This window comes from Colossoma macropomum, unplaced genomic scaffold (assembly GCF_904425465.1).
Source record: "Colossoma macropomum unplaced genomic scaffold, Colossoma_macropomum, whole genome shotgun sequence".
NCBI classification, from domain to species: domain Eukaryota; kingdom Metazoa; phylum Chordata; class Actinopteri; order Characiformes; family Serrasalmidae; genus Colossoma; species Colossoma macropomum.
The window spans coordinates 9,654,513-9,670,084 of record NW_023494794.1 but is presented as its reverse complement, the minus strand read 5'-3'; the positions used below and the strand labels follow the sequence as shown (position 1 = coordinate 9,670,084).

Sequence of the window (15,572 nt, the reverse complement as noted above, 5' to 3'; positions counted from 1 at the left end):
GTCCCAGCTCACGGCCCGGTCAAACTCTGCTACCATGATGGAAAGACTCTCAGCCGGTTCTCAGTTAATGATGGAAATCTCCCAAGCCAAAGGGAAATCGCAAAACAGATCACAACCAAATCACAAACAATACAATACAAACAAACATAAACTCGCTGTAAAGCGGCAGCTTAAATGTGCACAATGTTCTCACACAGAGACGTACATACACAAATGGCAGTTTAGTGAAAAATCAACATCTAAATTTACATTTATATAAGAATGTATTTGACATATTTGATGATTAGTTTTGCTCCAAAGCTACAAGACAAATCTCGTTAACTATCTCAGCCGATTAGCACTGAGTAAATTACAAGCCTAAAACACTGCACATTTTTCTCAATACACGTGGAGGTGTTATGTAATATCTAATCATCTTGCTTATGTGGTTTCTGACCCTGAATTACATATTGTTCTCTATAAAAATGGACAAAATTGTAGACAAACTCCTGGTATTAAGATGATTGCTATGACTGTTATTAGCTATATTAGCTGTATTCTTTTATTGATAACAGTAGGTCAGTTGGCTCAGGGCTAGTCTGTTTCTGTGATCAGTCCTTCATCTGTTAATGTACTTTTGTCAATGTGCTCTGTAAGTACTTGTTTTATGTATTTGATTGTACACGTAATCTTGCATCCAAGCACACCAAACTCGAAACTGTGTGTATCGTGCAGGTGGTCCAAGCATGCCGGTGATGCACCCTAAGCGTAGCCCGACGAGTGGGGGAGATCGTGAGCTGCGCGAGAGCCGGATGCCGCCTCGTAAGGCTAGTTGCAGTGTGATGGGCAGCCGCAGCCTGCCTCCGTCCAGCCCAATGGTCAGCAGTGCCAACAACCCCAACAAGGCAGAAATCCCAGAACGCCGCAAGGACATGACAGCTACTACTGTAAGAAAGGGCTGTAGAAAGGGGGAGAGGGGGAAAGGTGGGAGAGGAGATGGCGACAAAGCTTCTCAAAGTTAGCCAGAAAGCTAAATAGCTAAGCCAGCAAGCTAGCTAAAGAGTGTGTATGGTAGCTAAACATAAACGTTAGGTGAAAATCGGTTAGTGAAAACACACTGTGTGAGAGCAGGTGTGCTGAAGTTACATATTCATATTTGAACACAGCTAGATGTGTTTGTTCGCTAACTCGCTAACATTGAAGAAGCAGCTAAACTTATAAATACCTTTAACCTTTTTATTTTGAAGGCGCAGTTCATGCTAGCTAACATGGTAGGAGACATAGCTTATGCTTACCCTGAACGTAGCCCTTTTCAGAGTGCAGCACTTTTTCAGGATTAAGTATATTTTCCTATATATAGATCCCCCTGTCAATCCCACCGCCCCTGTGGGACAGACGCCTTATAGTAATTACAGAAGAATAATCATATAGTAAGTCTGTCGCTTAATGGATTGGCTGGGCCTTTTTTCCATAGCTAGCTCTTAGCTAAACCACGAAGCTTTAGCCTTGCACTGAAAACTGGAAGCTTTTCACTCGATCAGTCTTTTAGTTCAGTTAGCAACAAGCTCACCCAACAGGAGGTCATAATCAACATAAAACCGCAGTCACAAACCGACGCCTCGCTATTTTCTTCACAACGGTTGAGCAAAACTCAGGCGAGACCAGGCGGTACTGATATGAGGTGGTTTTGGAGGTGACTATAGCTCAGTAAACAGCTAGCATTAGCAGGCTAAGTAGTTGTTTTTGTAAGTAAGGAGTAACATTATGTTGACTGAGTTTCTCCATTTAGTATTTTTCAGAAAGAATGAGCCACATCTGTCCTTGTTTTCTTTTTATTTTTTTTCCAATTTTCTCCCTAATTTAGTCGTATCCAATTCCCACCACTAGTTATGACTCCCCCAGTCATACCACCAGCGCTAGGAGGGCGAAGGTTAGCACAGGCTACCTCTGAGACCTGTGAAGCGCCATCGCATCTTTTCAAACCACCCCTAACTCAGTCAGTGGACAGCCGAACGCGCTCAGAGGAAAGCACCAACCACCAGTTCTGTTACGTCAGCTAACAGACGCCTGCGCTGACTAGCATCGCACTGAGTGATGTGGGGAGACATGGGGGCCATCCTACCCACCCAGAGATAGCAATGCCAGTTGTGTTCTCTTGGACTCCTGGTTACAGAGGGCTGTAGAAGGGCCAACGCTTAGATCAGGGGTGTCAAACTCAACCACTAAAAGGGCCATATTAAAAAATCCTGACAAATCTGTTGACCAGCTGTGTTTTTATTTTATTTGTACTTAACAATTTGCCACAACCCCAACGGACCATTGTTTATTTAAAATATTCCAAAATTGCAACAACAAAAAAGCCATTGAATACTTTTCAAAAATAGTTTTAAATAAAAATAAATTGTTTTATATAAAACAATGGGCTACATTAGCTACAGATAACTGTTAAACCTATTTAAAAGTCCCCAGGAGGTGGAAATCTTTTCTTTTTGTGTAACTGCTGGCTTGAAGATGGTTGTTGGAGGAAGGTGGTTGGAGCACACATTATGTTGCAGTGCATGCTGGGGACTGTAGTGCAGCCCAGGGTGAAACGGGCTAATATAATAGAAAATTAAAATAATTTTGTGGGCTGAATAGGGTTATGCTACGGGCCTGACTTGGCCCTTGTGTTTGACACATGGGGCTTAGATGCCTGCACCACTCGGGAGCCCACCTTCTTGTTTTCTATTGGCTGATGCTTCCGAGGTTCGCTAATTCATGGGGTTAAAGTTGGCCTAGATGAACTCAGCGTGAAGCAAAATGAAACACTACAGAAAATGAATTCATTTTTCATGTTCTTACATTCTTTTCCATCCAAATTAATTTGTTTTTTCACCAGGCATATTTTTTGTGTCCATGGCTTGTTTTCGGTGGCCTTTAGGTGGCGCTATTCAGCAGAGTTTGCTTGCACTCATCAATTATTTTCTTTCTGTTTTATAAGGTTTATGTCTTTGTAACACCACTTTTGCGTGACCGTGTTAGGACCCCTGACCCCCAGGTTAAGAATCCCTGCCTTAATCCTTTTATTCGAATAGAGCAGTTTATGCCCACTGAAGGGTTGGGAGGAGGGGTGGGCGATATGGCAAAAATAGGACATCATGAAACATGAAGATATTTTCACGATACACAATACATATCACAGCATTTACTTTCTCTGAGGTTTAATAAGTTTAATGCCACTTTTTAAAAATATAATACCAAAAATAATAAGTACAATGACATTTATTCAGTGTTTCACACCAGATAAACATTAAACAGGTCTAATTATGTTCGCTTTGTAAGTTGGATCATGTTTATTAAGGGTTAATATCCACGATACACTCAGAAAAGATTATTGTGACATCATTTATCACAATAACGATAAAATACCATCGATGCAGCAACATATTAGTCAATAACTTTCATAACATTTCAATAGGCAGTTTATTCTCTGAATAGATTTAAATGTATCTGTCGTATCACCCACCTCTAGTTGGGAGACACTGGTCTAGAGAGAAAAAGGCACACAGTGCCACCTAGTGTATGGAAGGAGCCACTGTTTTAAGTTCCAGCCTTTGCTGCAAATATCAGATTGAATAGAATAATATTATCAATTTATCCAAAGTATATTAAACACATTATTTTGATATTTTGGGAGGCTTCATCTGTGGGCTTGTAATAATATTGTACTCTATTTATCTGATTTTAGTGTGTTCTTGTGTTAACATTGTTACTGTACTGTTACTGAATGTGCCACAAATGCTTAATGTACACGTATTTACTGTAAAGTGTCGCCTAATATATTCTCACTTGTGTTGATCTGATTTTGCTGTTGGAGACAAATAATAGAACATTAGTGCTGTGCATTTCTGACATGCTGGTGTGTGTGTGTGTGTGTGTGTGTGTGTGTGTGTGTGTGTGTGTTTAGAATAACATCCCTGGCAGTGCGATGACTCGTAGGAACACGTACGTATGTACGGATCGGCCCAGCACTGACCGGCACTCCCTACTGCAGAACGGGAAGGAGAACAGGTGAAACACACACAGCTCTGTTCAAAGCTTCTGTGACTATTTCAGGGACCAAATTCTCAAAGAACAGCGAATTAGTGCTTCAGAATGCAGAGTGAACATGATTACATGCTAATTGTTTTCTGGACATCATTAATTTTTTTTTCCCAGCAAATCTGCATAACCGCATAATCACATACTATAGAACGTCAACATCTGTCAGTTTTTACTTTTGACTAAAGCTTCTGTAGTTTTTGAGGCGTGCAGTGTGACGCAGTGTGACGCAGTGTGACATAAACTTTAGTGTGAGAGAAATTTGTAAGAATTTGCTTTAATCGATTAATCATCAGGAATCGACTGATCACACAGCGTCCCTCACTGTTATTACAATCACATATATTGAAACTGCATTGTTTTTTTTTTTCCCTGAATATTTTCACCACAATGCATAAAGTCAAATGGCAAGACAGGAGTTAATGCAGAAATCCCCTGTCCCATCTCTCTCTCTCTCACTCCCTCTGGCCCCATAGCTCTCTCTCCCACCGTCTCCCCCCCACCTCTCCCTCCACTCTCAGTATTGCGGGTGCTGGAGCGTCCTCCTCCTCCTCCTCAGGCGAGCGCTGCAGGCTGACTCGCGGCTCCACCATCCGCAGCACCTTCCACGGCGGTCAGCTGCGGGAGCGAGTGCCCGCCGCTTACGGACCGCCGCCCACCTCGCCCACGCTGGGCCACGAACCGGCCGCCCTCCCGCCGCACACGCGCTCCAGAGCCACGTCGAACCTGTTCACTAAACTCACCTCCAAACTCACCCGCAGGTACGAACACAGCTGTAGTAATAATATGTATTATTAGTTCTGCCGCAATCATTAGATAAGCGGTACATTTCAGTCTTATTGTGCTGCAACAAGCAAAACGAGTTGGGTTTCCTGGCTTGAGCCAAATAATCGGGTCATTCTCCATTTGGAGGGGAAAATCATGTCACAAAGGTTGCAGGGCTTAAAAAGTTGCTTAAAATATTAGCCATTATTAATATAACACAACATTTTAAGAGGTTTAGCTTAGACATTTATGTAAAACAGTTTTATTTTATCTTTTCTTATCTTTTTATATCATTAACGTTAATTACATTTGAAAATTATGTATTTTATTTTAAAAATTCACTTGTCACAGAGATTTTGGTCGCTGGTGTTATCAGGACTTATATTACATTTTAACACAGTATTTCCAGCTCTATTAATCTGCTTCTGTGGGTTGAGGCTCATCAGAGAGGAAGCAACTCAAGGCATAAGAAGGCGAATCCACATTTGTTCGCTATATTTCTTTAATTTAGTAATAATTTTGTTTATCAGGAAGCACATAATGTCGATGTGTCATTGGTGTTATGAGCTTTAATGGCTGGATAATTAAACTTTTGTCAATATAATGCCAAATATATTGTTTTTATTACTGATTTTAAATAGTTGCACAAGGTCACCTGAACATCAATGAGTCAGCCAATTTACAAAATCCTCAATTTTAACCAGAATGTCACTGGAGTCACAGTCAGTGGTGTTACACCATATTCATGCAACACCAGTGACTGTAAAATATGTCTGGAATTAAGCTTTCGTTTTTGCATATATGATAATAGGAGATGTTAATGGACATATTAAGATTATTTAGTTTGGGGATGAAAGAGGTTTTTTAAAAATGTATCCACCTGAATTTCCACTCCAAATGGAGAAAGACCTGAACGTAAATAAAAGAAAGTAGTTATATATATATATATATATATATATATATATATATATACACACACACACTCACACACTCACACATTATCCTTCTGGGTTGCGGGGGGAGCTGGAGCCTATCCCAGCGGTCAATGGACAGAAGGCAGGATACACCCTGGACAGCTCGCTAGTCCATCTCAGGGCAGACAGACAGAGAGACATGCACATTCACACATTTTTAGCATGTATGCAAGCAGAATTTTCACTCTCAAAAAATGAAACGAATGAGTTTGATCACGATTGTGTGTAATTGTAGACGTTTGTGTGAGCGTGCACACTTAACAGTGTAGCGTGTCAATGAGCTCCCGAGTGGCCAACCGTCTAAGCTTTGGCCCTGTTATCAGGAGATCCCGAGCTCGATCCCCGGTGATGCCACAGCTATCTGTAGCCAGGAGTCCAAGAGAGCACATCAGGGTGGGTAGGATGACCCTCCATCTCCCCATCACCCAGTGCAATGCTAGCCAGTGCAGGCGTCTGTTAGCTGATGTAACAGATCTGGCGGTCGGCACTTTCCTCAGACCGTGTTCGGCTGTCCAGTGACAGTCCAATGTCTGGTGTATCGTATCTTAACCAGTGTTAGTGACTTAGTAAATATAGCTAGGAGGCAAGTCAAGAGTAGAAATGCTGCTAGCATACATGCTAAAGGCATTAGAATTAGCAGCATATATTACTCATGCTGCCCTCTAGTGGCCACTCCAGCCACTTTACACTTGTACTTTCATAGTTGTGTCTCTGCTGAAAAAACTCATAGAAACCATTAAACCATGATGGTTTTGTAATGCGTTTTGGCTTTTTTGATGGGTTGATATCACAATTTAAAGGATCCTAATGGTTTAACAGGTGAACAGTGGCTGACTAAATGCATTTGATGGTTTCCTAATAGGATTTAAAGGTGTCCTACAGAAAACTAGTGGTCCCTTTTGGAAAGCATTAAGCCAACTCCCATTAGAAAGTGAATCCAAATGGTCTCTTTTCAGCAGAGATGGACAAGAAAAGAATTAAATTACAATTATTTATATGTTGTTTGTCAGTTAAAACTTCACAGTAATGAGAGATCATAAATACGTAATATATCGCTGCTTTTGGGACATTTTTGGGACATTTTTTCAGTTTTTGAGTTTAATTGAAAATGTCTGTTGCCCTTTACATTCTGTGTAAATTTTGTGATGGACGGACCAAAAGAAACGGCCAGAATTGCTTGGAAAAAAAGTCTGGTTACGTGGACTAAAAGTGAAGTTATCATTATGGACATTCAGTGTTTTGTATTGTAAATAAATGGATTTATGTGTAATAAATATTTTCTTAATTTTAATCTCAGGAGCCCAAAAGAAATTTCAGATTAAATATGTGAAATAAAAAACCTCTTTGCAGAGTCGGGAGCTCAGCTCTCTGCTGGTTCTGTAAGTCGGAACTGTTTTTCTTTAGTTTTTAGAATAACACACACGCACAAATACTGAACGCACCTCTGTCGTGTTTCCACCTTAAAGAACAACTTCACCCACAAATGCTAATGGATGCAAATGCAGTGGATGGAAGCTGAGGGGGGCCAGTTAGCATGATCGCTATTTGCAATCAGTGAACTCTAACTGGTCTTTCATAGCTTTGTACTGTATCCTCATTAATAGCAGTGTAAGTATAATCTGAGTGATGTTTATGATTACCCTCATGTTCCTGTAGGGGGCAGTAACGGCACTGCAGCGGTTACACAGAATAAACACTGCTGTCCACCTAAAGTCCTGCTTGCTTCTCTCTTGTTTTTTCTTTTCCTCACACTTTCTCTCCCTTTTTTTCTCCCTTTTCTTTCTCTCTTTCTCTCTCTCTCTCTCTCTTTTCCTTGCACTCTCTCTTTCCTCTTTTCGTTTTCCTTATTCTCTTTCTTTCTTTCTCTCTCTCTCTCATTGCTTTTTCCTTACTCTCTCTCATTTTTTTCTGTTTCTCTTTCGCTCTCTCTCTCTCTCTCCTTTTGTTCTTTTGCTTACACTTTCACTTTTCACTCCCTCTGTTATTCTTGTTCTCTTTCTAACTCTCTTGGGTGTCTCACTCCTTTTCCTTTATCCTTTTTCTTTGCATCTGTCATTCTCCTTCTCTTCTCTCTCCTTTTCTCTCTCTCTCTTACTCTTTTGCCCCGTCTCTCTCTCTCCCTCTCTCTCTCTCTCTCCTCTCTCTCTCTCTCTCCCACTCTCTCTCTCTCTCTCAGGGTCAATCTCGACCCCTCTAAGAGGCAGGGTTCTAATAAGTCAGTTTCGGGTTGCACTCTTCCGCAGGGATCCAAAACAGTTAGTAAGTTGCCGCGCCTGTCGTCCGTCTGCCATGTCTGCCTCCTTCTTTTCCTTCCTCTTCTCTTTCCTCTGCTCTCTCTGTGTTTGGTATGACGTTCACACAGGCTGTGTGTGTCTCTGCATGTGTTTGGGTTTGTATGTGTGTTTGTGTGCATGACAGAACTTCACTACGACGTTTTGATGAGTTCAATTTGTCTCACAATCCAGAACTATTAGCATGAAGTCTGGGCCTTGAGGTTTTTTAAAGGGCTCGAAAAAAGCAACTTTTCACGTCACCCCCTCATCCCAGATGTAGCTGATCAGCCAAGACATGTTGAGGAGTCTAAGGTTTGATTCTGTTGCCACTTAATAATGTCTCTAACAGAAAATACTCAGTAATCGTGAGTCCAAAATGAATGTGTTTCTATGGAGCTTTAATGCAAAATAATAATTTATAAATACTTAAAAAGTGCAGTTTTTCTTTGCTGTTGTATTTTTTTAGCGCTTCTAAACTTATAGGACTTTTTAATAAGGTTTAATGTTTATTCATGACATCAGTGAGCACCACTTCACTCAGTAGCAGTAATGCTAACCAGTCAGCTCTCAGTAGCAGGAATGCTAACCAATCAGCACTCAGTAGCAGTAATGATACCCAATCAGCACTCAGTAGCAGGAATGACAACCAATCAGCACTCAGTAGCAGGAATGACAACCAATCAGCACTCAGTAGCACTAATGCTAACCAGTCAGCGCTCAGTAGCAGGAGTGACAACTAGTCAGCACTCAGTAGCAATAATGCTCACCAATCAGCACTCAGTAGCAGTAATGACAACCAATCAGCACTCAGTAGCAGGAATGACAACCAATCAGCACTCAGTAGCAGGAATGACAACCAATCAGCACTCAGTAGCAATATTGCTCACCAATCAGCACTCAGTAGCAATAATGCTCACCAATCAGCACTCAGTAGCACTAATGCTAACCAATCAGCACTCAGTAGCAGGAATGTTAGCATCCTTTTGCCCAAAAAAGTTTATTTAACTAATGTAGCTAACAAGTAATCAAAGCTTATACCCCACCAATTAGCATCATACAACACTGCATGTCTGTCATCAAATTTGCCTGAAAACGTGTGTTGTTAAATTTAATAGACTTGCCGATGTGATTTGACACTGTATGAAATACTGTTAGCTATCCTTGAGCAGTTGACAGCTTCCCACAGCGCCAACTAGTGGATATATTAGTCGTCTGCTCACCCCTAGATGTGATCACTGGAGACCAGCTTTTATTTATCAGCTGATTTGTTTTGTTTGTCAGTTTTTCTGATAAAAACAAAGCCAGATTTACTGCAGTAATGAGGAAATATTCAGATTCCACTGTTCACTGTACTCATAGTTTTTGGTGCTGTTTTTAAAATGTGGCACTTCTGGTTCTTTTTTGTCTGTTTCTACTTAACAAACCTCAGAAAAACAAAATCTTGTGATGTATAATGTGTATCTTGATGCATTGTGATGCTATATTTTTGCCATTTTTCCCACCCCTGACTGAGATATGGACCCCTTATAATCCACAATCAACACAGAGTCAAAGCACGACATCTCCGTCATTCACATTCCAGTTCCATTACCTGCAGACCTGTAGTGTTTATGTTTGCACCGTGCTGCACGTTTGGGTTTGCTCTGGAGTGATGCTGTGTTGAGCTGGTTTGGTTGCGCGTCGTGTGGCATGGTCATTCCCCCGCTGTAGAGGTGTTCTGTCTGCTGAAACATGTGCTTTTATTTTCCAGGGTCACAAATGAACCTGAGAGAGTCGGCCGACCTTCGCTCTCAGGGTGAGCATCTACAACAAGCAAAAACAAACAGCATCAACAACAGCAAAAACAATGGTTTGGTAACCCTTACTTAACCATGTATTGCACATTGTTGCCTCAGGGCAACAAACTAATTTTTCCTCACTTTACAATAACATTATACATATTTAAAGACAATGACAGGATTAACAATAAAGGGAAGAGTTTGAGTAAGTCAGTAAAAAGCATGTACTTAGTCATACTGTCTCTTAGTGGGCATGTTTAAACCTCTTTTTTAACATTCGGTATCAATTTTTTTATGAGAATTTGCAGAAATATGTTTGTTGCCTAGAAGCAACATTATGTGACAGAGGAATGGACTTCACAGGCCAGTCACAAGCCAGATCTCACCACTTCAGGGAACATAGCTCTATATCATTTCTTTCCATTGTCACACAATGTTGCCTCAAGGCAACATACTTCTAAAGGACCCCTGCACACATTTTTAATTTATTTTTTTTTATATATATTTTTGAATTTAATAATGAGGTCTGAAAAAATAAATCAAGGACCATTTCAAATCAACTCCTCTTTAAAAAGCCAGTGAAGAGATGTCCGATCAAATCAACTCCTCTCATCCCCTTTAAAAAGCCCAGTGATGTCCAATCAAATCATCTCCTCTCATTCCCTTTAAAAAGCTAAAGCAGACATCCAATCAAATCAACACGTTTGTTTAGACATCAACAAATGACAAACATGAAGTTTGTTCATCACTGTCCTTATTTGTCTCTCTCTCTCTCTCTCTCTCTCTCTCTCTCTCTCTCTTTCCCTCTTTCCCTCTCTCTCTCTCTCTCCCTCTCTCTCTCTCTCTCTCTCTCTCTCTCTCTCTCTCTCTCCCTCTCTCTCTCTCTCTCTCTCTCTCCCTCTCTCTCCCTCCCTCAGTGGCCATCTATCTGGGGATCAGAAAGAGGCCGAGCCCTGGCCCGGGGGAGGGGGGTGGTGGGGGGATGTGAGGCTCCGCCCCTCCAGGCCCCCCCGCCCCCCCGCTCAGGTGGTGCTGGCCGTGCGCGAGGCGGCGCGGGGGTGTGGCTGCCAGGTGAGCCACGCCGGGCCCTTCCTGCTGCGCTGCAGCCACGAGGCGTCGGGGTCGAAGGTCGCCTTCCAGGCCGAGGTGTGTCAGCTGACCCTGGGCTCGGCCGAGACCAACGGCGTGCGCTACACGCGCCTGTGGGGGGCGCCGCTCGCTTTCAGACACATCGCCTCGCAAATCTCCAGAGAGGTGGAGCTTTGAGGGGAGGGGCCTAGCTTGGAGCGGGACACGCCCCCTCTTTCTCTCTGTTGTCATGACAAACAGACTTGGCCCCACCCACCTCTTGTTGCGTAGACTGCTCCCTTCTCCAGCTGATACACACAGACACACTAGGGCTGCACAATATGGACGAAAAGAAAACCATATTGCAGTTATATTGCCACGTTATGCAGTGGCGATACGTCATACACTGCAAACCCTTGACCACTAAAGGATGACCTTTATTAATTTAGACTAAAATAATCCTTTTAGACTAAAACGGACATCTGTGATTGGCAGTAAAACACAGTAAAAAAGTAGCGATAGTCTCATTCGCATATCATTGCTTTCTACGGTATCAGTATTGCAAAGGCCGATATCACGATAACGATTAGCAAATATATTGCGCAGCCCTAACACACACACACACACACACACTCACACACGCACACACACACACACACACACTCACACACGCACACACACTCACACACACACACACACACACACACACTTCTCCTTGAAACAACCTCATCCACAGGACCTGGATTGATTCCAGAGTAGTATTTTTATTCTTGTTCTACTCATGAAATTCCTAATTCTGTTATTCACGTCATTCATTTTCTTTCTACTATTTTGTATGTTTTCTTGCTGTTTTTAAGGGGTCACTTTTTTGTTTTTGTATTGTTTCGCGTGTTTCAGGTTGAGTCCGAGACGTCATGTAGATCTTTATCTATCTGAGAGCGATGTGCAAAAATATGTACTCATATCAAATCACTCAACCCCCCTCATACCTCCCACTCACGCCTTCTAAACACTCAGCTGAAGTCCTGTGGTCAACAGATTTCAGATCGAAGACCAAACAATCACAGACTAATGTTAAAACTACAGGTCACATCAGATCTGTCTGTGCTCTGATGATACCGATAACTGTTAAAGCATCTGCCCATTGGCTTCTATTATAAATGCAATAGATCAATACAGTGTGTATACATACATAAAGCAGGATTTCTTGGTTTAGCTAGATAATCTAAGCCAAACGTCGAGTGCGTTCAGTAGGAAAGGGACACTCTGATTGGACAATCCTCACTTTTGCAGCTTACTTAGAAATCCTGCTTTGTGTAATCCAGCAAATCTGGCCTTTGTAGAGCAAATCGGGAATCATTTCTATGTAGCAGTTCAAGTAGCAGCGACAAAAAAGCAAATTTGAAAATATTGAAACCACTTCTATTTCCTTCTGTTCTAACGCAGACTGTGATGGGTTCATTCTTCACTTTCAGAGCGTCACCCCCACATATTACTTCCTAATTTCCTGGGAATTACCTCTCCACTTATTTCCTTTTGTCCAATCCGAGTAGAGCTGAGTGTTGTCACAGGAATTGAAGCTGTCCCTGTGATTTGAAGCACCATCATATGTGCTTGGCTTTTGAAAGGGGATACAGCCAGACTGTTAGACACAAACAATGGAAGATGAGGCATTAAGGCTGCACGATTTCGATAAAATACAGGTATTACGATTCTGTTGCTACATATTACGACTGCGATACAGCTTAAAACACACTAAACACACACTGGTCTGCATTATTTTGAACTTTTGTTGGATAATGTGAAAACCTTGATTCATGAAAACACCCACAGAAACTCATCTGGGGCTGTGATTGGTCAGGAGGCTCACAGCACTCAATAAAAAAAATAATTTGATTGGTTAGAGCACCATTTGCATATTGACGTCTTCTGCAATAGGCCAGTTTCATAATATGTATTTCCAAAGGATATATTATGCAGTCCTGATCAGTATTTTGAAGGTTCTTCTGTCAGTGTTTCAGAGTCTAAATCTTTGCAGAACTCAGCACTGCAGTTCAGTATTTCCAAGTCGCTAACAAAAAGTTAGCCTCGTGGGGCCAAATGAGGAACTCATAACAAGAATACCCATCTAGGAACAACTTATTCAGCTTTTGGTGCTGTATTGTGCCACAAACAGGGCTACGCCCCCCGTAAAACCCCCCACAAATCCCTCTAGTCTGTGCTCTTAACGTCCAGAGAAATGAGTAGGACAAGCAAATCAAGCTAGCTAGTGAAACACTAGCTTACGGAGCTGCCATAAGAGGTATTCATTTCAGCCTAACAGTGCTGATGAGGCTCAGGCATCAAGCTCCGCCTTCGCAAGGCGTTTTGATTGGTTTTGAAATTTTACTCAGTTTGTTTTGACCTGAATACGTTAAGTGGATAAAATCAGCTGAATTGCAGACATAATTTCCAGGTGACAGTGGGAATATCACTCACCACAGCTAAGGGGAGCGTACCAAAGTGTTGAGTACATATTTCAAATAGTCATTTTCATATAGCAAATTAAATAACCACAGAAAGTGATAAGCTTCCTCCTTCCTTTGCAAATGGTGCTTATAACCAAGCTTATAGACTGTCTTTACTGTCCTTTATTTCAGCACTGAAGATAGCTAATGCTAGCTAACTCTGCCTGCTGGTTTGTGCTGTTGCGAGTGAATGGCTAGCCTTCTTCTCTAGAGAGTTAGGCCCAATCCCATTTCACCCCTCACGCCTACCACTTAGCCCTAACCTTCCGTTTTGTGCATTCACACATCGAGGTAAGGTGTCCCGTTTCCTGTTGGGATAGAGGTGTAGGGTGAAGTGTTAGGGCTACATGGCCCTCCAAACGGAGGTTTTTCAGAGGCACACTCCAAACACAAATCAATAAACGCATTGCATTGCATGTAACAAATAGGCTCATCAAACATTCATCCAAAGCCATTAATGTTAGACATGCTAGCTAGCGTGTTGTGTAGCTAGGCTAACTATAGCAGAACTTGTTTGCAGTCTGTCCTTCATACCGCAAACCAATCCACCAGCATTCCCGGGCATTGAAGGCATCTTTGTTCCGATTTGCCGCAGACAACCGCAAAAGGACGCCTACTGGCAGATTAGAAATGTCTGGCAAAACTTGTCGAATCTTTATGAATCGAAGTTTATGTAGAAGTCATCAACGACTACTGATGATGTGTCGGGTTCTTTTTTAATGTATGTATATATATTCCGGATTTTTTCCAGTTTTCTCCTCAATTTAGGGGCAATTGTGCTCTTTAGGCCACGAATGGCTGTAGCATCACTGGGGATCGAACTTGTGATCTCCTGATGAGAGGGCCCACACTAAGATGGTTGCACCAGTCTGGAGCCCCCATGTGTCGGGGAAGGTTTCAACCTCTACCCCTTGTAACTCAGTTCCAAGAGGCAAGATGACACTCAAAAACAAAGGGACGGGGTAAAAATATGAAACAGGATCGGGCCTAAAAGGCACATAGCACCACCTAGTGTACTGAAGTGACATCTGTTCAAAGTTCTATATGGAAGAGCAGCTTAATGATTTTAGAGAAAATACCTCAAACGTGCAGCCAAAAAATGTCTAAAAAAAGGTTCAGTATTGATCGTTATGGTTTCTATTTTACCACCCAGCAGTTGAGTTGTGGTGCCAGTGGTCTCCGGTAGTCCACTTCTATAATGAAATTAATAAGTGCTAAAGTAAGTTAGTTAAACATTGACAAAGGAACACATCACATTTAAAAGTAAAAAAGGATGAAGCCCACCCATCCTAGTGACACCACTCAGCTCAACCTAAACAATGTGCTTTATAGGAGCCCCTCCTTCACTCCTTCTATCGCTTCATCCACCTCTCTGTTTGTTTTCCACATCTGTTTTCCCCGTATATTCGGTTTGTGAAAAGAAAAAGAGGAACAAAAAAGAAAAAAAAACCCTCCCGGTCGTGAGCGTTCACCCGCTGAATCATGGGAAACTCCTCGTCTCATCGTTTCGTCTGCTCCGTGATCGGACTCCTGTAGCGGAGACGCTTCCTGTTCTCAAACGCCGAGCAGCGCGTGTGTGGAAGACGAGTGCGGGTACGGTCAAGGTCCCGTCGGATCTGGACAGCTGGACCGCGTGTTTAAACGAAAAAAAAAAAACAACAAAACAAAAAAGAAAACGTATGTTTAGACCTCCATGCACTCGCTTTGACTTGAATCAGCTGCATCCTATGGCTACTTTTGGGTAATACCCGAATCCTGCCACCGGAGGGCACTAATGTCTTAAATGTGAACACTTCAATTTGTGGATATTTGCACAGGTACTTAATTTATTTTCTAGGATAATTATCTTGGGAGAGAAAAAAAAAAACACATGATTTATATCAGTCAGACTCTGACTGCATATAAAGATGAAGATGATGATGATGATAATGATAATAATATGACTATAGTATTTATCTTAGAACCTCCAGGTTAATTTCTAGCTAGTGCAGAAATACTCTGCTAGCTCTCCAGAACCTTCTATGTGTGGTGAAGACAAACAGTAACCTGCAGTCATGCATGACACCGAAAGAGAGGGGAAGAAGAAGAAAGGACGAGCGAGAGGTCATTACAGAGAGAGAGAGAGAGAGAGTATGGCTCAGTTTCTCC

At 42.0% G+C, this 15,572-nt stretch overlaps 1 protein-coding gene across 1 annotated transcript in view; it reads left to right on the top strand.

The window, feature by feature from the left end:
• mark4a (MAP/microtubule affinity-regulating kinase 4a) overlaps positions 1-11,525 on the top strand; it is a 48,935-nt gene extending 37,410 nt beyond the window's left edge. The window contains exons 13-18 of the mRNA XM_036580123.1: positions 715-926; positions 3,926-4,029; positions 4,536-4,820; positions 7,975-8,061; positions 9,822-9,866; positions 10,767-11,525. Coding sequence (XP_036436016.1) covers positions 715-926; positions 3,926-4,029; positions 4,536-4,820; positions 7,975-8,061; positions 9,822-9,866; positions 10,767-11,115 — 1,082 coding nt within the window. The 3' untranslated portion in view covers positions 11,116-11,525. The remainder of the gene's footprint in view (positions 1-714; positions 927-3,925; positions 4,030-4,535; positions 4,821-7,974; positions 8,062-9,821; positions 9,867-10,766) is intronic.
• Positions 11,526-15,572: the final 4,047 nt, after the last annotated feature.